The 27,928-nt window shown below is 46.1% G+C and overlaps 1 protein-coding gene across 3 annotated transcripts in view; it reads left to right on the plus strand.

Moving 5' to 3' along the window:
• LOC146829939 (uncharacterized) overlaps nt 1–27,928 on the plus strand; it is a 58,560-nt gene that overhangs the window by 11,998 nt on the left and 18,634 nt on the right. For all 3 annotated transcript variants that reach the window (XM_085604199.1, XM_085604198.1, XM_085604200.1), the window contains exon 2: nt 386–456. In XM_085604199.1, the coding sequence (XP_085460325.1) occupies nt 399–456 (58 nt within the window). In that variant the 5' untranslated portion in view covers nt 386–398. The remainder of the gene's footprint in view (nt 1–385; nt 457–27,928) is intronic.

A 27,928-nucleotide genomic window follows, 5' to 3' on the forward strand; every position in this document is an offset into this window, starting at 1 on the left:
GCTCAGCCATGACAAACTACACAGATTACACAGGGAGGGTCAGTACACAGGCTCCTTACAGCGGTGCAGGTAGCATGGGCTCCGTTCCGCAACTATACGTTGCCCCCAACCAACCATTAGCCCCGTCGTGTCTGGGTCAGTGTCAAATGACGGCCATGTTAGGTGAACTTCTTATCAGCCAAAAGAGCCCAGCGCTCTGCCCATGAGCATTATCTGTGTGTGTACTGATGCGCTGCCTGCTGTGTCCACCACAAATATGTGTCCCCTGCTGTCCGAGACTCTTGAAGGTAACGAGCGCCTCGGTACCTATATGTAGCCGGCAGGAATAGCTCACCTTGAGGCACATCCTCAATTCCCATCTCTCTCCCTTGGTCTCTTCCTCCAGATCATTTCCAACCATGGAGCTATCACTGCTGGTGCTGGTGCTGGTCTTGGTCTCCGGGGGTGTTTCTGAAGGTAAGTTCTACGCCAGGGTACAGAGTACTTCATGCAGCACCCAACTGTGGAGAGAGCCTCTGCCGTCTCACCAGGTCCATGGGACCGTCTGCAGGTCTTAGATCCTCTGGGATCTCACTACATCCATGGTTGTGACTGTAGGTCTGGGTGCCTCTGGGTACTCACTGGGTCCATGGTACTCTCTGCATGTCTTAGAGCCTCTGCCGTCTCACCAGGTCCATGGGACCGTCTGCAGGTCTTAGAGCCTCTGAGATCTCACTGGGTCCATGGTACTCTCTGCAGGTCTTAGAGCCGCTGAGATCTCACTGGGTCCATGGTACTCTCTGCAGGTCTTAGAGCCTCTGGGAGCTGACTATATCCATGGTACCGTCTTTAGGTCTTAGAGCCGCTGAGATCTCACTGGGTCCATGGTACTCTCTGCAGGTCTTAGAGCCTCTGAGATCTCACTGGGTCCATGGTACCATCTGCAGATCCTAGAGCCTCTGAGATCTCACTGGGTCCATGGTACTCTCTGCAGGTCTTATAGCCTCTGAGATCTCACTGGGTCCAAGGTACCATCTGCTGGTGCTTCTTGGATCTTACTAGATCTATGGTATGGTCTGGAGGTCTTAGAGCCTCTGGGATCTCACTGGGTCCATGGTACCGTCTTCAGGTCTTAGAGCCGCTGAGATCTCACTGGGTGCATGGTACTGTCTGCAGGTCTTAGAGACGCTGAGATCTCACTGGGTCCATGGTACTCTCTGCAGGTCTTAGAGACGCTGAGATCTCACTGGGTCCATGGTACTCTCTGCAGGTCTTAGAGCCTCTGAGATCTCACTGGGTCCATGGTACTCTCTGCAGGTCTTAGAGCCGCTGAGATCTCACTGGGTCCATGGTACTCTCTGCAGGTCTTAGAGCCTCTGGGAGCTGACTATATCCATGGTACCGTCTTTAGGTCTTAGAGCCGCTGAGATCTCACTGGGTCCATGGTACTCTCTGCAGGTCTTAGAGCCTCTGAGATCTCACTGGGTCCATGGTACCATCTGCAGATCCTAGAGCCTCTGAGATCTCACTGGGTCCATGGTACTCTCTGCAGGTCTTATAGCCTCTGAGATCTCACTGGGTCCAAGGTACCATCTGCTGGTGCTTCTTGGATCTTACTAGATCTATGGTATGGTCTGGAGGTCTTAGAGCCTCTGGGATCTCACTGGGTCCATGGTACCGTCTTCAGGTCTTAGAGCCGCTGAGATCTCACTGGGTGCATGGTACTGTCTGCAGGTCTTAGAGACGCTGAGATCTCACTGGGTCCATGGTACTCTCTGCAGGTCTTAGAGACGCTGAGATCTCACTGGGTCCATGGTACTCTCTGCAGGTCTTAGAGCCTCTGAGATCTCACTGGGTCCATGGTACTCTCTGCAGGTCTTAGAGCCGCTGAGATCTCACTGGGTCCATGGTACTCTCTGCAGGTCTTAGAGCCTCTGGGAGCTGACTATATCCATGGTACCGTCTTTAGGTCTTAGAGCCGCTGAGAAATCACTGGGTCCATGGTACTCTCTGCAGGTCTTGGAGCCTCTGAGATCTCACTGGGTCCATGGTACCATCTGCAGATCCTAGAGCCTCTGGGATCTCACTGGGCCCAAGGTACCATCTGCTGGTCTGAGTGCTTCTTGGATCTTACTAGACCTATGGTATGGTCTGGAGGTCTTGGAGTTTCTGGGATCTCATTAGATCCACTGTCGCATCTGCAGATGTTAGAGCCTCTGGAATCTCACTGGGTCCATGGTACCATCTGCAGGTCTAAGAGCCTCTGAGATCTCACTGGGTCTATGGTACTGTCTGCAGGTATTAGTCTCCTGGATCTCACTACATCCATGGTTTTGACTGCAGGTCTGGGTGCTTCTGGGATCTCACTGGGTCCATTGTATGGTGTGGAGGTCTTAGACCCTCTGGGATCTCACTGGGTCCATTGTATGGTCTGGAAGTCTTAGACCCTCTGGGATCTCACTGGGTCTATGGTCTGAGAGCCTCTGGGATGTTACTAGATCCATGGTACTGTGTGCAGGTCTTAAAGCCTCTGGGATCTTGCTTGGTCCATAGTCGCATCCCACAGCCCTAATGTTGAGGCGCTCGCATCACGGTAATGCTTGAAAAACTACAAGTGGCGCAAACCCCAGCAGCCGCCTTGCCTGCACTGCTCCTGCGGCGCTCCTGGCTGCCCCTCTGTTACAGTCTTTACAGAGGGTACCAGTTAGAGGATTGTATTCAAGATCTGGTGAATGACTCACAAAGCCCTCATGGGGACGAGCCCCCGATACTTTTACCCTTTACAGTCCTGAAAAGTTTATTTTCCTTCTCGGGGAGGAGAAAGGCTGCTCGTAATCCTTCGGATTAGAAAGTCTTGCTCAGGGGCAGAGTGTTTTCCTATCTAGCCCCTCTCTACTGGAATACCCTCCCAGTTTATTTACCTTTCTGTGAGGATCCTCTCGAACTCAGGAACTCGCTTAAAACTGAATTGTTTGAGGGATAGTTTTGCGGCGACTGCAGCGTGATGCCGGAAGGCTTCTTGCGCCGAGATACCCGCCAGGGGGGGATTTGTGCGCTATAGCAATGATTGTAACATAACACAACAGCTGCCACCACCCGCACCCATCCCCATCTCCAGCGGCTCGTCTCCTATCATAGTTTTCCTATCTTTCTCCTGTTCAAACTTTCCTGATGTAATCTCCTTACACACCTCTACGCGACCTTTGCTCCATGCCATCAACCCGAAGTTAATCTTTTCCTAAGTTTATTTCCCCTACACACCTTAAAGTATGGCTTTTCATTGCTTGCACGAGTTCCCTTTCTGTAGTTAAAAATTAACTTCTCGACATTTTCCTTCCAGTGACCTTGTTCATGTGAGCCAGCCTGCTCCACTCCTTGAGAATGCTGGACTGAGGGTGGCAGAAAGCACAGTCATGTTTAGTGTCATTCCACTTCTGTCACAAATGTTTATAACTGTGTCACGTTATCAGCTGCTCTAAAAATGTCGACATGCCAAAACTCCATGCCACTCGCCCACACCACGTCAGGTCACTGTGAAAGGATGTCTGTCAGTACCATCAAATACTGTGCATCTCACGGGACCCATGTTTTCCATCGCCATCTCATCTCAATGTTTCTTTCGTTGGGTTGGATACAGCGCCATCTCATCTCAATGTTTCTTTCGTTGGGTTGGATACAGCGCCATCTCATCTCCATGTTTCTTTCGTTGGGTTGGATACAGCGCCATCTCATCTCCGTGTTTCTTTTGTTGGGTTGGATACAGCGCCATCTCATCTCCATGTTTCTTTAGTTGGGTTGGATACAGCGCCATCTCATCTCCGTGTTTCTTTTGTTGGGTTGGATACAGCGCCATCTCATCTCCGTGTTTCTTATGTTGGGTTGGATACAGCGCCATCTCATCTCCGTGTTTCTTTTGTTGGGTTGGATACAGCGCCATCTCATCTCCATGTTTCTTTAGTTGGGTTGGATACAGCGCCATCTCATCTCCGTGTTTCTTTTGTTGGGTTGGATACAGCGCCATCTCATCTCCGTGTTTCTTATGTTGGGTTAGATACAGCGCCATCTCATCTCCGTGTTTCTTACGTTGGGTTGGATACAGCGCCATCTCATCTCCATGTTTCTTTCGTTGGGTTGGATACAGCGCCATCTCATCTCCATGTTTCTTTCGTTGGGTTGGATACAGCGGTGGTGGAACTCGGGGCCTCAGGACTTCTATCACAGCTTCCACACTTACAGACTACTCTCTCCATGTTCTGGTCCAAACCAAGCCACAAAAATCCAGGTGTAACTCTCCTGTGACCATGCCCAAACTTCCCTCCTGTGCCAGGTTGATCAGAGAAAGTGAAACACATAAAAGGTGATAGGAGGCTGCGTTCAGTAAATCTAACCCCTACCAATCGCCCGGGGTAGCATGCCAACCCATCAGTCTTTCGTCCACCATGCCACCTCATCTTTGACCCAGCCATATGCAAGCGATCCTTGGCCAGCTCCTCATGGGAACAGTCCATTCTTAACTGTCAGGCCAGGTCCTCCGCAAACTGGAACACAAGCAACCCAGAGCTCGCTTCCTCTAGTGATGGGCCCATCAGCCGGGCACATGGTGTATGTCTGGGTCCAAACTGAGGTAGCATGGTGAGCAGAAGAACGATGTCTGGCCCACTAGGACTCCGTTTGGTACTCTTTACTCCATTCATACATGTCTCTCTTTGTTGGCTTTCTTTGCCCATGACTATCGGGGCCTACCGCTCCACAGCACTCTTACACAATCTCTCCAACTCTTTCTTAACTTAATCAGCCATTTCTCAGGGTAGCTACCTCACCCTCAAACTTACCCCTTTAGGCATCGGCACGCATTGACGAAGACCTCAGGATAAGCCGATTGAACATTCCCACTAAAATTATGCAGTTCAGTTCTTGTCTCCTTCCGTCCCAACTGCGGCACAAACTCTTCGCAAATGTCAGCTTGCTTCATTTCTTAAATTACACTTCTGCAGCATTTCATGAACTGCGTCTCTCTTTTGTACGCATTATATAACATGCGTGTGTAAAGTGCATGTTCATCCATGGGTACCTTGGTGCTGATTAACAGATGTTTATTGTTACCCAATTCAGTGGTTCTCATCTTATTGACCTCAGATGATAAAAGGCTGAGAAGGCCCCCTGGGATTTGAACCTGTGACCATGAGCTTGAATACAGCCCCCTTCAGTGGTTGCATTAGTCCACTAAGCAACCAGATTGGGCAGACCCAGCCCATTACTGCTCACCTTTGTGACAGGACAAGACTTCTTCTTTGCCATATGTCCCAGATCAACACACCGGAAACACAACCCTTTAAATGTACCTTCACGTCTCCCTTTCTCACAAAAGCTTTGTCTCCCAGGAGCAACTACACACACTTCCTGTGAGCTTTTAGTAGCAACTATTCCATTCCCTCCTTGAAGTCTTTTTCCTTTCTTAAACTCTCCCAAACACACCTTATCACGAGGTCTGTCCCCCTGGAAGCTAAGAGCACTGTAGATGGCATGAGTTACCAGTGCTTTAAGCAGCTGTGCCTGTCACTGATTATCACAGGAAAGAAAATGGCCTGGCTTCCAGCACACCATCAAGACATGATGTCCCACAGTTCAACTTGTGAGATAGGAAGAAAGTAGTATATTAAAGGGGTGTGCCTGTCACCACTGCTTACACAAGTGCATGCTTTGAAGGTGTGCCTGTCACCCCAGCTCACATGAGCACAGGCTAAGAAGTGTGCCTGTCACCATGACTCACACGAGCACAGGCTAAGAGGTGTGCCTGTCACCACTGCTCAGACAAGCACAGGCTAAGAGGTGTGCTTGTCACCACTGCTCAGACAAGCACAGGCTAAGAGGTGTGCTTGTCACCACAGCTCAGACAAGCACAGGCTAAGAGGTGTGCCTGTCATCACTGCTCAGACAAGCACAGGCTAAGAGGTGTGCTTGTCACCACAGCTCAGACAAGCACAGGCTAAGAGGTGTGCTTGTCACCACAGCTCAGACAAGCACAGGCTAAGAGGTGTGCCTGTCACCACTGCTCAGACAAGCACAGGCTAAGAGGTGTGCCTGTCATCACTGCTCAGACAAGCACAGGCTAAGAGGTGTGCTTGTCACCACTGCTCAGACAAGCACAGGCTAAGAGGTGTGCTTGTCACCACAGCTCAGACAAGCACAGGCTAAGAGGTGTGCCTGTCATCACTGCTCAGACAAGCACAGGCTAAGAGGTGTGCTTGTCACCACACTCACACGAGCACAGGCTTGGAGGTATGCCTGTCACTCTGCCTCACACGAGCACAGGCTAAGAGGTTTGTCAGTCACCAAGGCTCACACAAGCACAGGCTAAAAGGGGTGCCTGTCACAACAGCTCGCACAGGCTTTGAGGTGTGCCTTTCACCACTGCTCACACGAGCACAGGGTAAGAAGTTGTCTGTCACCAAGGCTCACACAAGCACAGGCTAAGAGGTGTGCCTGTCACCACAGCTCACACAGGCTTTGAGGTGTGCCTTTCACCACTGCTCACACGAGCACAGGCTAAAAGGTGTGCCTGTCACCACAGCTCACACAGGCTTTGAGGTGTGCCTTTCACCACTGCTCACACAAGCACAGGCTAAAAGGTGTGCCAGTCACCACGGCTCAGACAGGCTTTGAGGTGTGCCTTTCACCACTGCTCACACAAGCACAGGCTAAAAGGTGTGCCAGTCACCACGGCTCAGACAGTCACAGGCTTTTGTGAACTCAGGCTGTGCTGCTCATGGTCTCGCTTTCCATGGAGGTGACACTCTCAAACACTGGGAGTGTCAGGCGTAATTTCTGGAGTAACTATTTACTTAGAAATGTGTTCCATATACTCCGGTGAATTTTACTAAACCCCCTATTGTATGTGCTATGTGAAGTTCCAGGGCACGGAAAATGTGATTTGTTCTTGAACTGTTAGTTGTAGTATTTGAAGCTCTCACGAAAGGAGGCGGAGTCTGGCCACCGACTGAAATGGCCGCCTCTGTGTAGAGCTCCTCCCTCCGGAGGGGAGAATTCTTCAATTCAGCTCTCAACAGGTGTCCTTGGAGCCAGAATGAAAGCAACATGAATGGGACAACAGTGTGGTAACTTCCTTCAGCTGAACAAATCATTCTGTCAGGAAACAGTCGGCTGCTCAAGAGATAAGTGACTTTCCTTGCTTTTAAACACAGAGGCAACTTCAGTGGAATTTAATTACTCTTGAACTTTGGTTGACCTCTTCACACTGGCAGAGGGGAAGGGCAGGTGTTTTCCTGTCAGGGGAGTGGAGCGTGTGGAGGGAAAATTAGAGCACCATTTCTGTAGCTAAGAGTCTGTGAAAAACAACTCTTTCTGTCAGGAAACAGCTCGATTCTAAAGATTTAAAAGAAATTCCCTTTCTTGAAGTGGAAAGACTGCTGTCTGTTTTTGAATCGTCTTCGAATTGTAGTTGTATTTCTCACAGACACAGGAGAAGCATAGACTGTTACATAACATGGGAATTCCTGTCAGCAGAGTGTGTAGAGGGAATTTGGCAGGAAGGGGGAAAGCTGTGTGGCATTTATGACAGCAACCTCTGTTTGACAACATGCAGCCATAATTTTTAGAATTCCAGAATTCTGTGAAAAAAGGACTCTGTCAGGAAACAGTCTGATTCTAAAGAGAAATTCCCTTTCTTGAAGTGGTAAGGCTGCTGCCTGTTTTTGAATTGTTTTTGAATTGCTCACATGACACAGGAGAAGCATATACGTACTTTCAACTCTGAGAATCCCAGAAGCTGTGTGACATCTCTTACGCCGACGACACGCAACTCCTCTTCACATGCGGGAAAGACCAGGAGTTTGATGGAGGGAGAATTCGGGACTGTCTTACATTGGTCTTTGACTGGTTCCAACGGAACAGTCTAAGGGCCAACTCGAGCAAGTCCGAGGTTCTGTTTTTTGGTTGCGGTGTCGATCCGGAGTGGCAGCATTGGTGGCCGTCCGACATGAGCCCTCCTGCACAGTCTTCCTTGGTGGCTAAAAACCTGGGTGTCAAGCTGGACAACCAGCTATCGCTGCGAACACACATTCTGGGTCTGGCTGGCACCTGTTATGGAATTTTGAAAATGCTCCGTAAATTCCTGCCCCTGCTGTCTGAGGAGCACAGGCGTATTACTGTGCAGGCTCTTGTCGGTTCGAGGCTTGATTATGCTAATGCCCTCTTCCTTGGCCTCCCTGATTACCTAGTTCAGCGCCTACAGGTGGTACAGAACTCTGCCGCCCGGGCTATCTTTGGCCTGCGTAGACGAGCCCGAGCTTCCGGGCTGCTTCAGGCGCTACATTGGCTGCCTGTCCGGAAGCGGATCCAGTTTAAATCCCTGACTCTGATGCACAAAGCCCTGTTTGGATCAGGGGCTGGATACCTGCGGCGGAGACTAGCCTTCTATCGACCAGTCCGCTCCTTGCGCTCGGAATCCCTTTACAAAGCGGTGGTCCCTCGGGTGAGGAAGGCCCGCACGGGAGGGCGCTCTTTCAGCTGCAAAGCCCCACAGCTGTGGAACTCGCTTCCTCTTTCGCTGCGCAGCACTGTCAATTTGTTCCAGTTCAGGAAGAGCCTGAAGACCTGGCTTTTTAATCTTTAGGCTGTTCTTATTGCTTCAGTTTCAGTTCTTTTTCTCATTCTTTTGCTGTGTTGGGTTATTTTTATTCTGAGATGCAGGTGGAAAGCGCCGGGACACTCTTTTCGAGTAGCCGTGCGCTATAAAAGAACGCTGTAACATAACATAACATAACATTTCTGATTGCCCGGTAATTGTTTTTCAGCAACCCCTGTTTTAAAGACATGCAGTCATAATTTGTTAGAATCCCAAAAAGTCTGTGAAAAATGACTCATTCTGTCAGGAAACACAACCTGTTTCTGAAGAGTTAAGTGGGATTCCCTTTCTTGATGTGGAAAGGCTGCTGTGTGTTTTTGCGTTACTCTTGTACTGCTCACAGGGCGCAGGGGAAGCATATGAGAACTTTCAAACCTAAGGTATTTCTCTTCATTTGACAGCTCAGCCTCTGCTACATATTTAAGAAGACAAGGAAAGTCCTACCAGCAAAGGGTGCAGAGCGAACGTAGATAAACAGGGGAAACTAGAGTGGCATTTCTCATTGACTGTTTTTCAGCACCCCTTGTTTGAAAATATGCAGCCATAATTTTTGAGAATCCCAGAAGTCTGTCCATATCCAAATATGTATTTGTGCTTATAGTGTTACTACCCAACTGCTTTGTGAGGCGACTGGATAGCATATTGGTTACCAGGCAGCACTTATTTCTTGTTTTCTCTTACATTGGAGTATAACAGTACGGCCAGTGGAAAACCTAATAGAAAGCCTTTGTTTACACAGGTAGTAGGGAACACTCTGCCTTCGGGCACTTCTACTACTGTCCCACAAGATACTGCTTCTATGGACCTTATTTTAAAAGAGATCTCTGCTGTGGGACAATGTTTGGGATCTATCAATGTCAAAATCTCAGATCTCGCGACAGAAATGAAGTCTATGAAGATGGACCTAAACTCTTTTCATACCAAAGTGGAAACTCTAGATAAACGAACCACCCTTTTGGAAGAAAGATTAGATAATGCAGAGTGCTGGGGTCCAGATATCTGGCATTTAAAACAAAAAGTAATAGATTTGGAAGATAGGGCCCGAAGAAATAATGTTCGCTTTTATGGAATTCCAGAAAAAATGGAAATAAATAATGATGTGAGGAGCTTGCTACTAACCTTGATACCGCGGCTACTGAACATATCTTTTGAGCATCCCATCGAGTTGCAGAGAGCTCACAGGATTCGGTCAAGAACTTCAACTTCAACCCTTGAATCTAGACCCAGACCAATAATTGCGTGTCTCCTGCGTCATGAACAGGTCCGTCAAATACTAACAGCTGCTCGTAAACATGGATCTTATGACTTAGAAGGCCATAAAGTATTTATTGCTGCAGACTTTTCCACTGAAACCAATGCCAAACGAAAAGCGTTCCTGCAACTTAGGCCAAGACTTCGGAAATGGGATATTAAATATGGTCTTTTAGAACCTGCTACAATGTGGATCACAATGGATGGGAAATCAAGACATTACACAGAGCCTGAAGATCTGGTACGCTTCCTGGACAGTCTAGAGGACCAACACATGGACTTAACACCGCCACCCCTGACCGAAACAACTATGAACAGTCAACTTCAATTACAGAATGATCCTCAAACCCACCGTACTGGTAGATTACACGTCCGTACCTTTAAGAAACAGTCTGACAGAGATAAAGTGGTCCACTGTGTAGAAGTACTCGCACAGGAAAATACCACAGACAAATCGAGATCACCTCTGAAGTCATCCACGTCTCTTGATAAAGTATCTGATGCTCAACCTTCCACTGTTGCTTCTTCCAGCTAGATGAGTATATATGCATGCTGTGTATTAATATGTTATTACTGTTTTACTCCAGTTATTACCTCTGATGGATATGATTCATTACCTTTTCTCCTACATTGTTGTTCAATACACCATGTATAGCTCATACTGTATTGGTATATACAAATCTCCTAGATGGACTTTATAGCTCCATTGCTTGGTTCTTTTCATAATCTGTTTACCACGTGTGGTTTTCTCCCCTGCGGAGTCTGCATCTCGCATTGAGGTTTAGACCCACTGACGAAAGATACATTGTTTGATCTGTAGTGTTCTTTTCCTTTCTAGAAGGTAGAAAGGTGTACTTACATCAATTGAAGTTTAGTATTAACAATATTTTGTGATCATATTTGCACATATTGGTTTCAGGTTAATCATCACTTTTTTTTTTTTTTTTTTTTTCTCTCTACTTCGCTTCAGTAATTTTCCATTACCATATTCCCACATCATTTATCAACCTTCCTTTCCCGTTTTATCCTCTTTGATACACTCTAACACAATACAAACATACTCTAACATTTCCAATCAGCATCATGACAACTAGTCCTATGCACATTGTGTCTATCAATGTCAATGGCCTTACTAATTACATTAAAAGGAAGAAAATTCTTTCCTATACAGCCTCCAAACATACAGATATTGCTCTCATTCAAGAGACACATCTATCTGGTATAGAATCAGAAAAATTAAAACGAGATTGGGTAGGCCAGATTCTTTACAGCTGCAAACCTCCGTCTCACACGTCAGGAGAGCCTATGTCCCATACTATTACTAGAAAATGTGGTGTAGCCATTCTGATACGGAAAACACTGCAATGTCAGATACTACAGTCCTGGTCAGATGAAGATGGTCAGTTTGTTTTAGCCAAGCTTAAAATCGGTAATACCATATTAGGAGTGGGGTCCATTTATGCCCCTGTTGGAAACAAAGCTCCTTTTTTCCTTCATCTAAACAGAATTCTAACAGAGATGGGAATTTCCAAAATAGCTTTGGGGGGTGATTGGAATCTTGCACCAGATGTGATCTTAGACAGAACGGGCCCTCTAGACACAACACATGGCAGAGATAGAGCGATACTGGGAGACATCCGTGAAGATCATGGGTTGACTGACATTTGGCGTTTATTACATCCTTCAGATAAGGGGTTTACATATCACTCTGCAGTACATGATTCCTATTCTAGAATAGACTATTTCTTTATTTCACATTCTATCATACCACATGTACTTGATTGTGATATTTTAGAAATTGCACTTTCAGACCATGCTCCTATCAGTCTACAGCTTGATTTGGGTCTGAAACGTCCTTGTAGGAAACCATGGCGTTTAAACATATCCCGATACAAACTACCGACAGAAAAATCACAATTACAATCACATTTGACTACTTATATGAAAGACAACAAAGTTTCAGTTTCTTCTCCACAAATTTTATGGGCAGCTGCAAAAGCCACCATTAGGGGGCAAATCATGAGAGATTCTGCCATAGCCAATAAACGTAGAACAGAACAACAGACTATTTTAGAAAATGATATCAAAACCCTGACACATGCTCATTTTACCAATCCAACCGAAGCTTCCAGATGTAGATTGGAAAAGGCTAAAATGGAGCTTAATACACTATATACTTCGAAAGCAGAATATATGTTATATAGACTTAAGGCTCGAAACTACGAACAAGGAGAAAAAGCCGGTCGTTTACTAGCGGCACGATTAAAACAGAGAGAAGCTATGACAGCTATTCCAGCTATTTATAATTCTGAAGGTAAGCTAATAACTGAGACTCAGGAAATAGCTAATACATTTGCAGATTATTATGAGAAGTTATATAGCTCAGAGGTTGATGATGATCACCACAAAGATCAGGAATTTTTTGATAAAATAACACTTCCCCGCCTCAATGAGCAGGATCGGCTTATACTGGCAGGCGAAATAACAAAAGATGAAATTGCCCAAGCAATCTCTAATCTTCCATACAACAAAGCACCGGGAGAAGATGGTTTTCCCGGGGAATTTTACCGTTGGGTAAAACCCGAAGCAATAGACGCCCTTTATGAGGCCTATAAAGAAGCAGAGGAAACTGGTAGCCTCTCCTCTCTCACAAATAAAGCAATCATAACGGTCCTTCCCAAACCTGAGAAAGATCCATTATACTGCAGTAACTATCGTCCAATTTCCCTTCTGAATACAGATTCAAAGATATTAGCCACCATTCTCGCTAAAAGACTCAAACAAGTTATCGCTAAACTCATACATAATTCTCAAGTGGGATTCATGCCAGGCAGAAATTCTCGTAACCATCTACGTACTTTGGCTCACATACTCTGGCTTTCCAAGGATGCTGGAGAAGACAGAGTAGCCTTATCCTTAGATGCCGAGAAGGCCTTTGACCGTATTGAATGGAGCTATATGTTCCGTACACTACATAGGCTGGGGTTAGGCAATGAGTATATCTCTAAGGTCAAATGGTTATATGAGACACCATCCGCACAAGTGAATTGTGGGGGTTTCCTTTCAAAATCTTTTTTAGTGCAAAGAGGTACCCGCCAGGGTTGCCCTTTATCGCCCCTTTTGTTCCTTCTTGCACTTGAACCGCTGGCTGCGGCAATAAGACAGTGTTCACAAATAGCAGGCATTCCAACACCAGCAGGGATCTCAAAAATACTTCTTTATGCAGATGACATATTGCTCACACTTACTGATCTGCCTACTTCACTCCCTAGACTCATGTCTACCATTTCTCACTTCTCGATCATTTCTGGCTACAAAGTCAATTGGAATAAGAGTGAAGCTCTCCATTGTCCAGGGGTACAACGAAAGCAGCTATTTTGGGCTATAATTTTCAATGGAAAGTGGACCGCCTGAAGCATTTAGGTATTTACATCAACACAGGTTTAGAACGTATGATTCAAGATAACTTAGATCCACTTATTGCCAAAACAAGGTCAGAGTATGAAAAATGGTCCCATCTTAACTTGTCTTTTTGGGGTAGAGTACAGGCAGTGAAAATGATTATAGTGCCCCGTTTCACTTATGTTTTAGGTATGTTGCCTTTGACAGTTAAAATATCAATATTGCGAGATATTGACAAAGGTATTAAAACCTTTATTTGGGGATCCCTGAGACCTAGGCTTAAAATCTCAAAATTGATTGCTCACAGGCGATATGGGGGTCTTAGTTTACCGTGTATTGAGCATTACTATACAGCCCTCCATTTATCTCAATTGGTTTATCTTTGGCCCAGACAGGATGATCCCCCACTATGGGTTCTCATTGAAAGACAAACTGTACAGGCAACTTCAGGTTTGCACATGTTTTACACTCATAAATCACCTGCTTTACAAACTTCCAACCCTATTATTCAATCTATGCTTAAGATGTGGATACATGCCCACAAACTCCTTAAGAGTGACCCAAGACTGCATGGAAAGACCCCATATGGCATAACACTGATATTAGAATAGGTAAACGGACTATATCCTGGGATATATGGGATGGAGCAGGTATTCTAACGTTGGATCACTTACTCACTTTAGAAGGTGAGCTTAAACCCTTTGAATTGCTTAAGATAGAATTTCAACTCCCTGCCTCCCAAGAGGGGAAATACTTACAACTAAAACAAGCCCTATTTCGTAGACTAGGAACATTTCCTTGGATAGTTGAGGATTCCCCAGTATTACAATACTTACAAATTTGGGGGAAATTCAAAGGCGCAGTCTCTGGATTATATAATCTCATAGTGCATAAATTACACTCATACCCATTACTTGCACAGCTCCATGTCAAATGGCAAGGGTTAATTACTGTAGCTTATTCCGATGAGGAATGGGAGGATATTATTATGAACATGGATAAGGGTATCAGAGAGGCCAGAATGAAATTTACTCTTTTCAAAATTCTTCATAACTGGTACTGGTCACCACAAAAACTCAAGTCAGCAGGTTTACTACACCGATCTACCTGTTGGAGGTGCCCACAGGAGGACTGCGATATACTACACATTTTATTCCGATGCCCAATTTTGAAGGAATATTGGTCTTCCATAACTGCCTCTCTACACAGAGCTATACAAGTGTCCATTCCTTTAACGGAAAAATTAGTTCTATTACATGATGTTACTGATCTCCCAAATCTCACAAACCATACAAGACGATTGATAGCTATTGCACTCACTGTAGGATAGAATTGTATATTAAGACAGTGGAGAACACCACAATGCCCTACATATGACGAATGGCTTATTGAAATGTATAAAATAGCATCATATGAAAAGCTCATTTATAGATTGCAGGACAATGTTGCAACTTTCATCCAAATTTGGAACCCCTTTCTAGCTAATAAATGTTCTATTTCTGGTAATATTTCAGATTTTTCTTCTAGTTAAGAACTACAATAAGTGAATTACTTCTGTTTTCATTTCCTTATTAATTCATTACCATCATTATTTATATTCATGCTGTTGATGTTATCATTAGGCCTGTTGATGCTGTAGCCACGAACACTGTTATTTGAATTAGGACCTACTGTTCACCTATTTGAAATTGTTGAGTTAGTGGGAATATCTTGACTTGAAATAATATATTTGTATGATATTATCGCTACTATCTTCCAACTATCTATAATACATGGTTTACTACATACTGTATACTATCTTTATCATCTTCTCCCTAGTCCACCTTTCCTATTTCTTCCTTTCCAGGTTTTATGAATACCTCAACTATTGTATCTTTTGATATCTGTATTATCCTTTTTATATTTAAAAATCTGAGAAGGTAACATTTCATAGTAATTTATTGTGTGGGCATAATTTGATGTGTTTATACTCCCTTTTTTATGTATTGTTTATAAACTGACATGTACTTCTCAATAAACATATACCAAAAAAAGAAAGAAGCTCGAGTCACGTGAGTTATTTCCAGAAGAAAGACCACAGCTGCACAAAAACAGAATGACGTCTCACCAGCCAGCTCTCCTGGTCTGTTCCTCCATCCCCCTGCACGTCATTGCATTCTATTCCATGATGTGCGGCCCTTGGTAGCTCAGGGAAGACTTGAGGGAATCTTTACCTTGAAAGAAGTTGTTCAGGATTTTCACTACCGTATTTAAGTCCAATTTCACGCTCACCTCAGGACACTTTGGAAACACATCAAACTACCCTAGGGTTACAGGGCCTCCCGTTGTTAATCATGTGCAGGTCCTGTGTTGGCAAAGGTTGAGGCCTCCCAAGGGCTATCAGGACAGAGACAAGGGCGGCCTAGAGGTACCAAAGCCTTTATCTGCATGAATGCACAAAGAACTGTTGATAGGCAGAATGCAGAACAATGTCATGCATTCACCCCAGTACAGAGATCTGGGCCTAAATCCATCGTTTTTTTGCTCACCATGCCTTTCCAGTTTGAACCCAGCCATATGCAAATCAGTCTTGACCCTGTGCCTCATGGGAACAGTCCAGCCCGAACTGCCAAGCCAGGTCCTCCCTGGACTGGAACCAAGCATCCTAGGATCGGTTTCGGGGTTTCACCCCTCGTCAGCCAGGATAGCTTGATTCCAGTGGCATGGAGAGCCCGGGACTCACGTCTGAGCATACCCGTCCCACTCGGGGTGACAAATGAAAAAACAACAGTTGATGGACAGAATGCAGAACAATGTCATACATTCACCCCAGTACAGAGATCTGGGCCTAAATCCATTGTTTTGTTTTTGCGTAGCACTTTATCTGCATGAAAGCGTTCAACGCACTTGTGCGCAAATCTTTTAGTCTTTGTCCACGCCTGGCCACCAATAATGTCATTTAGTTTTTCTCTTACTTTTAATCATGCATAAGAGTCCTTCATACATATTGTCTAATGGTTTTCCTCTTAAAGTTTGGGGGGTAATCACTCTGATCCCTCTCAAGAAGAGTCCATCCTCTTACCATGACGATTCCTCTTTTATTTCCCAGAGAGCTCTAATATCTGCCCTCACACATCTCTTCCCAGGCCACCCATTCAACAAGTCATCGCTCACTTGACATACATTATTGTCTGGTTCATAACCTTTCAGCCAATGTTCCTTGGTCCCGACATCACTGATTACGAGTCTCGTCACCACCACACTTGTCTTGCCAATGTTTATCATTTAAATATTCCACATGTGAGGGGGCTCTGCTCCGGCCATCTTTACTCCTGGAGCCTGGTTACTTTGTACAGTGGAAGTGTTATCTAACCTCCTTAAGGCCCATCTCGCTAACCTTTGCCTGGCTTTCTCTATTCCAGCTGTGGGGAGTGGTTTGGTGTCAGTACGGATTGAGAATTCCGAGCACCGAACATACGTGGAATTGATCAATTCCCCACAAACACCCTGACGTTTCTCTCTCCATAGTACAGCATTTTTCTCTGCAGGAGAAAGTCAACGTGAAGGGCGCACAATTGTTATTCTTATGAATGTTCCACAACTTGTGAAAGAACTGCGCCCAAGCCACGCCCACAAGTGTCGCTACTTATGATGGTTATAACCGCACCAGGATCAGATCCCTGTAAAAGCATGACAGGGCAAATGTCCTTCTTGAGGCTATGAAAACAATTTAAAAGAATACTGTTTTACTAACACTTTCTAGAATTCTACAGCAATAATTTTGAATGTTTTTGTTTCAAATCTTTAACAAATTGTGCATAAAAATTCTGCTAACCCGAGAAAAGATCTGACAACCCGAGAAAAGATCTGACATCATCTTTAGAAGCAAGAGCGGAAGCTTTCTTGACCGCTTCAACCAATTCTTTCTTTGGTAAAAAACAATTCTCAACAATGTCATGTCCCAAATATGTGAGGGAATGAGGTACAAAATGACAGTTCTGCATCACTGCAGTTAACCCTTTGCTGCTCAACACGGTTCATGCACACGTCTCATGCTACAGTCATATTCTTCCAGATCTCTATCCATGATAAGGATATCTTCTTGAACAACACAACAGACTCAAGACTTTTGGACAGTTGGTACATCAACTGTTAAAACAGAGTCACAGATGATGGCAGCCGAAACAGCATGCGTTTTTATGGAAAACACCAGAAAGGTGTGATAAAAGTAGTCAAATGCTTACTCTTTGGATAAAGAGGCACTTGATGGGCAGCGTAAGTGAGATATAGAGATTCATACTACTTAACACCATCGGTTATTGCTAGCATCTCACTTATCTTAGGAAGAGGGAATTTGTCACTTACAATATTCTGGTTAAAATCTCATAAATCAATGCAAAGTCTCACTCTGCCATTAGAACGTTGTGCTAATACTAAAGGGGCCAACCACTGGGTTGCTTTGATTCCTTCTATTATCCAATTTCTGGCTAGTTTCTCCAACTATTCCTTAACTTAATTTCTGATACAAAATTGTATATTTTTTACTTTGTGGGTAACAGGAGTGGTAATGTCTTTCAACACAATCTTACTCCAAAACCCTTTAATTTACTGACTCTCCCTCAAAATTAGTTTGTGAACTCCTTCTATATTTGTGGTGAAAAACAATCCTGACTGTCTAAAGTCAAAACTTGTTGTGGACTATTGAGAATGAAAGTGATATCAATACTTCTCTGTTCTAGCTACCCCAAACACAACGTCTGTTTTTTTCAGCAACATACAGTTCCCTTCTGCTTTTCTACCTTTAAGTTCAAACTTGACCACACAATACCCGACCATAGTTATCAGTTATCAGTTATCTCCAAAGATATCCTTACATTTTTCATTCCACCTTATCACAATAGCACAAGGAGAACCAGAGTCAGCTAATGTATCAACTTGGATTCAACCCTAATCGATAGGATATACGTATTCATTTATTTGAGAGTTTTATATAGTGATGGCTATACCCTAGGATATCAGAGAAGTTTACAAGACATGATTTGGGACCAGAGCATTAATACAAGGATTCTGGGTTGACATAGGATATTCAGAGGTAAAAAATAATAGATATATTATTAATGAAAGTTTTAGTGCTGAATTTGGTCAGGCGACCATATCGAAGGATCCTGTTTGTGTAGCAAGCTCAGGGGAGTCTGTTGAAGTCCTTGTTCAGCAATAGTGATTTGAAGTTCAGTTTGAAACAAATATAGGAAGGTTTACAGCAGAGGTCTTTAGGAATTGATTTCCAAATCCACGGTGCCTGAGAGAAAGTTTCTGGGATTTTTTTTTCAGTTTGGAAGGGATGAGAAGGAGTGAGTTGGAGCTTTAGGGTCTGATTTCTACCTGGTCTCCATAATTAATTTTGCAAATATTTTGGGTTTGCAGTGTGAAGGACTTTGTGGGTGACACAAGCTGTCTTGAAAATGCACCTTCCTTCTATCAGGAGCCAATTGAGACTCTTGAGAGCAGGTGAGATGTGGTCGAAACGTTTGGTGCCTGTGAGGAGTCTAGCGGCTGCATTGAGTTGTTCTTGCCCCTCCCCGCTCCTGCCCCGCAGCTGCCCAGCTTTCCCCGACACCTACTTAATGGCGGCTGCTTCGGGGACAGGCAAGCAAGACCACTGACTTTTTGTCAGTGAAATTGCTCTGCTGCCCTCGCAGCTCCAACATCAAGTGAGGCCCGCCTGAGCCCCTGCACTCGCGAGGGTTGGTGTTCGAGGCCCTCTTCCACCCGGAGGTTATACCTGCGCCTCATCCCTGGTGGTCCAGTGGACCTCTGACTTCTTTTCTCGCTCTGCTTTTTCTCTCCTTTTCTGCTCCATTCTATATGTTTTCCCCCTCATTTTTATCTATCCATTTCACTCTCTTTCTGTTTCTTTCCTCCACTTTTCCTGGTTTTTTGCCATTTTTTCTCCCCTTTTTTTTCCTGACGCTGCTGCCCCCGCAGCCCCTCCCCCCCCCGGCACAACAAGCGCAAGCCAGTTCCCCTCCCCGCCTCCCAGCTGTCTAGCCCTCCCCGACCCCTACTTAAAGGCGTGCCAAAGGCAAACCCGTCTGCGCCCCTCCGCGACCAGACCGTGACCAGTGCCAGGAACCCTGGACCTTCGCACCGCCAACGCTACGACCTAGCGGCACTCCACACACTCAACCCAGGCCTCAACAACAACTACAAGCCAGCATCACCAGCCGATACCCAAGAACCCTTCAGTTGTCACCGCTGCCCACACACCTAGAGCACCACCAGGAACCAGACATTGCCATCGCCATTCCCCAAGGATAAAAGATCTCCCGGAAGGACCACCCCACCAGCCCGGGAGGAGGCATCGCCATCGTCCACAAATCCACCTTTCGCCTGAGCACACTCCCCGACGAGCCCATAGACCTGATGGAGCACCTTCACTTCAAGATATAGGCCAACCCTACCACCACCCTCCGGAGAACCCTCATCTACCGACCCCCTGAACCCCACGGACCATTCACCAACTCCATCACAGATATCATCTCCCTGCAAGCCATCGCATCCACCAACCACACCCTGCTGGGAAACCTCAACTTCCACCTCGAAAACCAACTAAACCCTAACACCGCATCCCTCCTGGACAACCTCCACAACATTGGACTCCACCAGATTGTGACCGAACCCACGCACTCAGCTGGACACACACTCAACCCCATCTTCACAACAGGAAATTCCATCACTTTCAGCCTCACCACGGAACTCCCATGGACACACCATTGATGCATCCACTTCACCTTCAGAACACCCACCACCCACAGACATAATCACCTGCTCCCACAGAGAAACTGGACCAAAATCACAGACGACCAACTCACCTCCTCACTCGGCAACTCCACCCCAACCACCGCAGAAGATGACAACCCCAACACCGCAGCCTGAACTCTGCACAGATGGATCACCGACAGCGCTAACACCACAGCCCTCCTCAAGAAGAACAACCAACACACACCCCAAAAAAGCCAGATGGTTTACCACCAAAGTTTGAGAGTCCAGGCGCTCCTGCCACCGCCTCGAGAAGGCCTGGAGGAACTCCAAATCCACAGAAACTCACAACCACTTCAAAGTCGCCACCAACACCCACCACCAACTCATCAGAAACACGAAGAAAACAGCAATCGAAGACAGAATCTCCACACACACACACAACTGCAAAGAGCTCTTCCACATCATCAAGGAGTTTGCCCAACCCACTAGTGTGTCGACTGACATTCCTCCCTCACAAGACCTCTGCAACAAACTCAGCACCTTCTTCCACCACAAAATCAAGAACATCTCCAGCAACTTCGACGGAGACAACCAACACACTGAACCCTCGCCAGCCACCCCGACACCTTAGAGCCAACAATTGACAGATGGACAGCCCTCTCCACCGAAGACACACTAAAGACGATGAAGTCAATCCACTCGGGGGCCCCCACGGAGCCCTGCCCCCACCACATCTTCAACAGAGCAGCCGATACCATCGTACCCATGCTTCGCCACACCATCAACCTTTTCCCGGTGAATGCCTCCTTCCCCGGCGACTGGAAACACACCGAGATCAACCCCCTCCTGAAGAAGCCCTTGGCAGACCCCACTGACCTCAAAAACAATAGACCCATCTCCCTGCTCCCGTTCCCAGCGACAGTCATCGAGAAAGCCATCAACAGCCAACTAGCCACCTTCATCGAAGAGCACAAGATCCTCGACCCGTCACAATTTGGCTTCAGGAAAAACCACAGCACAGAAACAGCCCTCTTCGCCACAACAGACGACATCCGCTCCCTACTGCACAAAGGAGAAACAGTAGCCCTCATCCTCCTCGACCTCTCAGGGGCCTTCGACACTGTATCCCACTGCACCCTAATACGCAGTCTCCACGATGCAGGAATCTGGGACAAGGCCCTCAACTGGATCCACTCTTTCCTCTCTGGCAGAACGCAGTGGCTCAGACTCCCCCCTTTCCTTTCAGACCCTAAACCAACCACCTGCAGAGTACTCCCTCAGCCCAACGCTCTTCAACATCTACATGGCTCCGCTAGCCCCCATCGTCAGAACCTACAGACTCAACATTGTTTCATACGCAGACGACACCCAACTCATTCTCTCCCTATCCAACAAACCCAACGCCGCCAAACACAACTTTCAAGAAGGCATGGAAGCTGTCGCCAAATGGATGAAAAGCAGCTGCCTACAACTCAACACCGACAAAACAGAAGTACTCATCATGGGCCCACACCCCGATGGCTGGAACGGCAACTGGTGGCCCCCTGCCCTCGGAAGCCCACACACCCCCCACGGACCACGCACGCAACCTTGGAATCATCCTGGACTCCGAACTCAACATGGACCGCCAGATCAACTCCGTCACATATTCCTGCTTCCACACCCATCGCCTCCTACTTAAGACCTTCAAATGGATCCCCATTTAGCACAGAAAGACCGTCACTCCTGCCCTCCTCACCAGCAGACTTGACTACGGCAACAAACTCTACACCGGAATAAACAAAAACTTCACCCGCAAGCTACAAAACATCCAGAACGCCGCCGCAAGACTGGTCCCCAACCTGCCAAGATACTGCCACTTCTCCCAGCACCTGCACACACTCCACTGCCTCCCCATCGAGACTAGAATCACCTTCAATATCCTCACCCACGCACACAAAGCCCTCCACAACACTGGACCCACATACCTGAACAGTCAACTTAACTTCCAAGCACCCCAAAGAACCCCACGATCAGCCGAGCTCTCCTACGCCTTGTTTCCCCTTGCTAGAAAGACCAGATTGGGAGGCCACTCCTTCTCGTTCCTCGCGATCAGTGCCTGGAACGCCATACCGCTCCCCCTCAGACAGACAACATCACTCCCCATCTTCACGAGAAACTCAAAGCATGGCTCTTTGACAGACCCCCTCCTTGATGGACTGGAACCTGCACCCCCCAACAACCAGCGCCTTGAGACCCTTATGGGTGAGTAGTCGTGCTCTACAAACACATGATTGATTGATTGATTCTTAGAAGCGCAAAGTGGCTTATTGGGGTCCCAGTGATTATGCTGTTGCTCTAGTCAAGTTTCAAGAGTACTAGTGATTGTACTACAGTCTTTAGGTGGGGTAAACAGTTTGATTTTCTTAATGTTTTAGGGTGTAAAGCGCCCCTTCGGCTGAATTGTTGATGTGTTCTTTCATTGACATGTTTTTGTCTATGATGATTCCAAAGGACTTCACGGAGTGCGAGAGTGCGAGAGATCAGTTAAGAGCGCCCATGCTCATGAGGCTTGTCATTAGGGTAAAAGAGTAAAAGCTTACATTTTAGGTAATTGGTGTATCTGTTTTTAGTGTGGTATTCAGATGGCAAAAGTCACTGTGGGCTGATATTTTGTAGAAAAGTTGTGTTTGGTCTTCATATAAGTGATATTTCACACCTGTTTGTTTCAGGATAATTGTGAGGGTTTCCAGGAAGAGGTTAAAAAGGGCCGGGTCCTGGATGGAGCCTTCTGGAACTTCCTGTGGAAGTGGAGTAGGTTGTGAGAGACAACTGCTGATTTTTATTTGGTGAGAGCGATGCTGTAGATAGGGCGCAAACCATCTCAAGACCATGCCAAAGATACCAGTGCGATTCTTGAGTGTCTGAAGTGAAGCTTGGTGGTTAACTATGTCAAATGCCGCGGATAGAAAAAGTAGGCTCAAGAGGTAAGAGTCGCCTTCATCTAAAGTTCTGAGCATGTCATCTGATATATTGAGCCTAGCAGTTTTCGTGCTTTTCTGAACCCTGTTTGGCAGGTGTCATGGAGGTTGAATTTATCGATGTGTTGGTTCAGTTTGATCAAGACACATTTTTCAGTTGCCATTGCCACCAAATGAAGGTTTGTGACAGGTGTAAAGTTGTTGAGGTCATTAAGATCTGCTCCAGATTTTTTGAGAATGGGTGTGACTTGGCCGAGTTGGAGGGAGTCAGGAACACAACCCGACGAGAGAGAAGCATTGATGATTTTGGTCCATAAAGGAGATAATGTGGTTAAGGTTCTCTATAGGGGAAGATGGGAGAGGATCAGTGGTATGGGATGCCATTGTTTTTCGGTGGGGGAAGTCCTTTCTTGATTTTGGTTATTTGTTGGTTCCTCAGGTCTGAGGTAAAGCCTGGAGAGGGAGTTACCATGGAGATGGGTACGTCATCCAAACAGGAGAGCTGATGTGTCTGACTTGCTACGTGGATAAGAGATTGTTAAATTTTCATAATTTTCTTGGAAAATAAGTTCGCTATTTCTTCACGGCGTTCGTTAGTGGCTAATGTTTCCTGATATGAAGTTTGATGTTTAATTATGTTGTAGATATGCCTCAGTCTATTCTTCGCCTGGTCCAGTTGATTGCGAAAGAAAGCAGCCTTTTCTCTAAAGATGTGTTTCTTGCAGGAGAGGCATTCAGATCTGAGGAGAGCAGGGTGTGTTGGTGCAGGGTTCTATCTCCATAATCTTTTAGTCATTCTTAGTTGCCTCCTCTCTGTGTTTAGATCTAGATTTAACCAGTATCTAAACTGGGTCTTTCTGGCTCTCATGAGTTTGAGTGGGGCCACTTGGTCGAGCATGTTTGTCATCGTTGATTTGTAGTGGTAGTTGAGGTCATCTACCGTGTACAGATGAGGATGTAAATGAAGCTGGGCATTGATCTTGGTTTTCAGTGTCGACCGGGGAATCTCTTTGATGTTCCTGTCCCAGTGTGTGTTTATTGGGTGTGTTTTGGTGGGGTGTGGGCTTAACCTTTAGGCTGAAGTGTATGAGATGGTGATCTGACAAGTAGATGGGCGTGATGGATTAAAAAGAGACAAGTTCACTTCTGGTAATTATCGCATCTAGAGCAGCATCTCTGCTGTGGGTCTGTTCTTTGCAGAGTTGCTTGAAGTCATTCGAGTAATTTTAAGTTACAAACTATGTTGTCATCTCTGTCATTCCAGTGAAGATTGAAGTCTCCTAAGAACAGTTAGAGACACACTTCTTTTCAGGTCAAATAGTTCTTCGATGTAAGTTGAGCAATTACCAGGGGGGTGATAGATGGTATGAAATCTGATGTGGGTTGCACCTTTTTTTTATGAGTTCAACTTCTAGGTATTTGAAAGTTCAGTTTTTTGTGGTCTCAAAGGTGTTGAGTTGGATGACATCTTTATGAATGATTGCAGGTCCGCCTCTTGTGCGTCCTGATATGTCCTGTCCAATAATGGAATAGCCAGGTGGTGAGTACGGGGATTTAACAAAAAATATATATTTCCTTAAACAAGAACACAGGTAGCCTTTGGACAGAAAGTGTCCGCCTGTTTTAAAAGGCAACAACTGACGCTACTCTTGGGATATACATTGAAATCATATCAAAAATACCAGATAACGTCTGATATGTAAGGGGTAGCAGTGCACTCTAGGGGAAACAAGTTTGTGTACTTTAATTTAGGCAGTGTTCGTACATGGAATGTGTTGAAAGTCATGCCCTGTTTCCACGAGATTCGTGCAGAATCTGCAGTGTCTTGGGTGCTCCAGAAAACATGTTTTCCACCTTGAATACTTCCCTTGAGCTACCTTGGCAAAGACACTAGAACGTCAACGACAGTTTGGAACTCTGGTCTTCTACGGATGCATTTCCGGGGAGGAGGCAAGATGGCGGGCTGACTCGCCACGGAGTTGCTGCAGCGGGAGGTCTCTGCTAATACCTCTGTTGATATGCGGATCTACATAGAAAACTGAACATCGCTGAAAGATTCAGTGTTCCCTGCACCTACTTGGTCCCAACCTGGCGTTAGATAATATAGCGGACAAGAGGGACGACGTACCTGTAGAAACTGAGGATTGATGCTTCCATTTCCCAGGGCTCTCCTGCGTCTGTTGGAGGCGGCGCGTCTTGCTTTCCCTACGGCGTTTAGGCTATCGCAGGCTCGCATCTTCAGCAGCTCAAGACTCGCGTCTCCTTTTTTCCCGACGCTCTTCTCTCCATTTCCGAAGCTTGCTCACACGGACAAGTATACGCATTGTTGCTTCATGGCCCCCAAATCGATGGCACGAGGCGCTCGCATCAGGCGAAATGTGTCTCACCAAGCTGGGCGAGTACCGGTGCCCATCTCTCGAACAAGCCATGCTTCCTTTACAGACGGGGCCGGAACTAACACAGGCAACGGCAACGACCGAAACCAACCCCCGACGGATGGACATTCGTCTAATACGTCTAACACGGGTAAGCCCCTGATCCGTCCTCCCCTCCTGGCTGCCCCTATTGTCTCTCAGTGTGGTGAAGAGGGGTTAGGATTGTCCCCCATTCTTAACAGTGGCTCCCTGGGGAAAAATACAGATCTAGGGCTCCCCCCTGCTGTTCCTGAGGATACGCTCCTGTCCTCTCTACCTTCTGGCCTGCCTGTGTGCTTTACTGGCGTTTTGCAAGCCATTGAGCCCTCGTGTGTTCTAGCTGGGATCCTTAGTGTGGCTATGACTCCTAGTAGCGTCAAAGAGGGTGCAAATGGAGTCCTCCCTACTTCAAACACTCTGGTGGTCTCACCTCTGATCAACGAACCGCCGGAGCTTCCTTTGTTTACTCCCGCTGCCCCGGGTCGGGGGCTGGGCGGGTCGGAAGAGACTCCCTGCGATCTAGAAAATTCAGACACAAGTCATGACAACGATGCTGAGTCTGATGAGGAATCTGAAATCTCCCTCAACTCTCTGTCAGATTCTGGAAAAAAAACTACACGGAAAAAGGAGAGATCTAAGACCAAAAATAAGCTAAAAAAGGGTAAAACCACAGTTGCTTTTAAAGCCGGCCCTATCACTTTGCCACCACAAGGGAAACCACAAGGGAAGCCCACAGTTGAGAACAGCCCTCTTCGTAAATGGATTCAGGCCAATGGAAATGTCAGGAAGATGGCTCTACGCCTGTCTGGTGTCAGCTCCTTGTTGGGAGACCAAAGAAAAGAAACGTCCCCGACACAATCTCAAGTACATGCGGACTCATTAACAATCTCCTCATCTCCCCCTCTCCCTGCATCCACTGATTCTTGCCCGCCCGCCTCTAATTCACCAAATGGCCTAGGCTTCTCGACTATCGCATCCACTCAGGAGCAAACATCTATCAGCAATGTCTCTACCTCTAAGCAAACTCTGGCTCTCACTCCTCCGGATGTCCCTCTTCCTGTTCACACAAACTTCCCGCCTCCTTCAGACCTCGACTCTGACAGAACTGAAAAACAAAACTTTCCTCTCAACATCATCTTGCAGACTCTGCCTGATCAACATAAGGAAACGCAACTACAGTTTCTTCAACTAAGAGAGGATAATATCAAGATTCAGCATTCTATTCAGGATCTGAATAATAAAGTGGGAGGGGTTGTTCAGGACATAGAATCCTTACAGCAAAGGGTTTCGAACGTGGAAGAAACAACTGCTTGTCACCAGAGTGTGGTTAACAGATACCAGGAACAAATCGGAAAGCTACAGGACAAGATGGAAGACATGGAAAATAGACAAAGACGTCTCAATCTCAGACTATTTGGCATACCCGAAGGGTCTGAAGGGGCCGACCCAAGGGCATATATGGTGTCATTATTCCAGAAAGCCTTCCCGGACCTCTCAGACTGGGATTGGGACTCCCAGCTTCAGAGAGTTCACAGACTTCCTCTCTTTACAGCTAACAAGGCGAGCAAATTTCCTCGCCCCTTTCTGATTAATTTTGGGAATTTTCTCCTTAGACAGGCTGTTTCACTTAAAGCTAGGCCTAATTCCCCCGTTACGATTGATTCTATCACTTTCTTTGTAAGATCTGATCTCAGTAAAAGTACTATGGATAGACGCTGGAGGCTACGTCAGCTTATCGATCCATTTAAGGCTCTGGGTGGTCAGGTTTTTCTGCAGGAACCAGCTCGCTTAAAAGTCATCCATCGTGGGCGGACATACACATTCACAGATGAGAAGGAGGCAGAACAGGCTCTCTCCAAACTAACACCTTAGATATAGACGAGATTCATTTTTTATTTTTCATTACTAAGTCAGGGGAAAAAGTGGTATTTTTTTTTTTTTTTAAGGGATTATCAATACCTGACTTCCAGCGTCAAGCGTTGGCCTAGGATACCATCTACATACCTCAATAGGGAGAATGAGGACAGGGACTGCTCAAAATGCTCAAATTGTTTATCAAGGCTGGTGTCCAATCTAATTGGTTGGCTGGTATGGAGGAAAGGAGAAGGAGGAGAAAGGAAGGGAGCAAATAACGTTTGAGGGATAACGGGAATGGGGAAGGGAAAAGGGAAAAGGGAAAAGGAAGGATAAAGAGAAAAAAAAGGAAAAAAAAAACGGTGGTAGGGGCACTCTCACAATTATACTATATTAATTGTTCTAGACTTATATAAATAAAGATAGATCCACTGTTTGTCTAGCAGGTTGATCACCTCTGCTGCCTCTCTTTTGCGCTGCTGGGTATAAGAGGTTTTCCTCCTCTTTGGGATTGGGGTTCCATGCTGAACCTCCGAGGGTGGTTCTGTCGGGGTGGGTTAGGGGGGGGTAAAAATGTTAAAATGATCAGGTCGGAGGGGAAGGTATTTTGTTATTATAATTTTTTTCTGCAACACTGTACGAAAAATCAAAAATGGGCAAAGGGTCTAAACATGTCGAAATGA

This window comes from Triturus cristatus, chromosome 5_1, assembly GCF_964204655.1.
Source record: "Triturus cristatus chromosome 5_1, aTriCri1.1, whole genome shotgun sequence".
In the NCBI taxonomy this organism is placed as follows: Eukaryota; Metazoa; Chordata; class Amphibia; order Caudata; family Salamandridae; genus Triturus; species Triturus cristatus.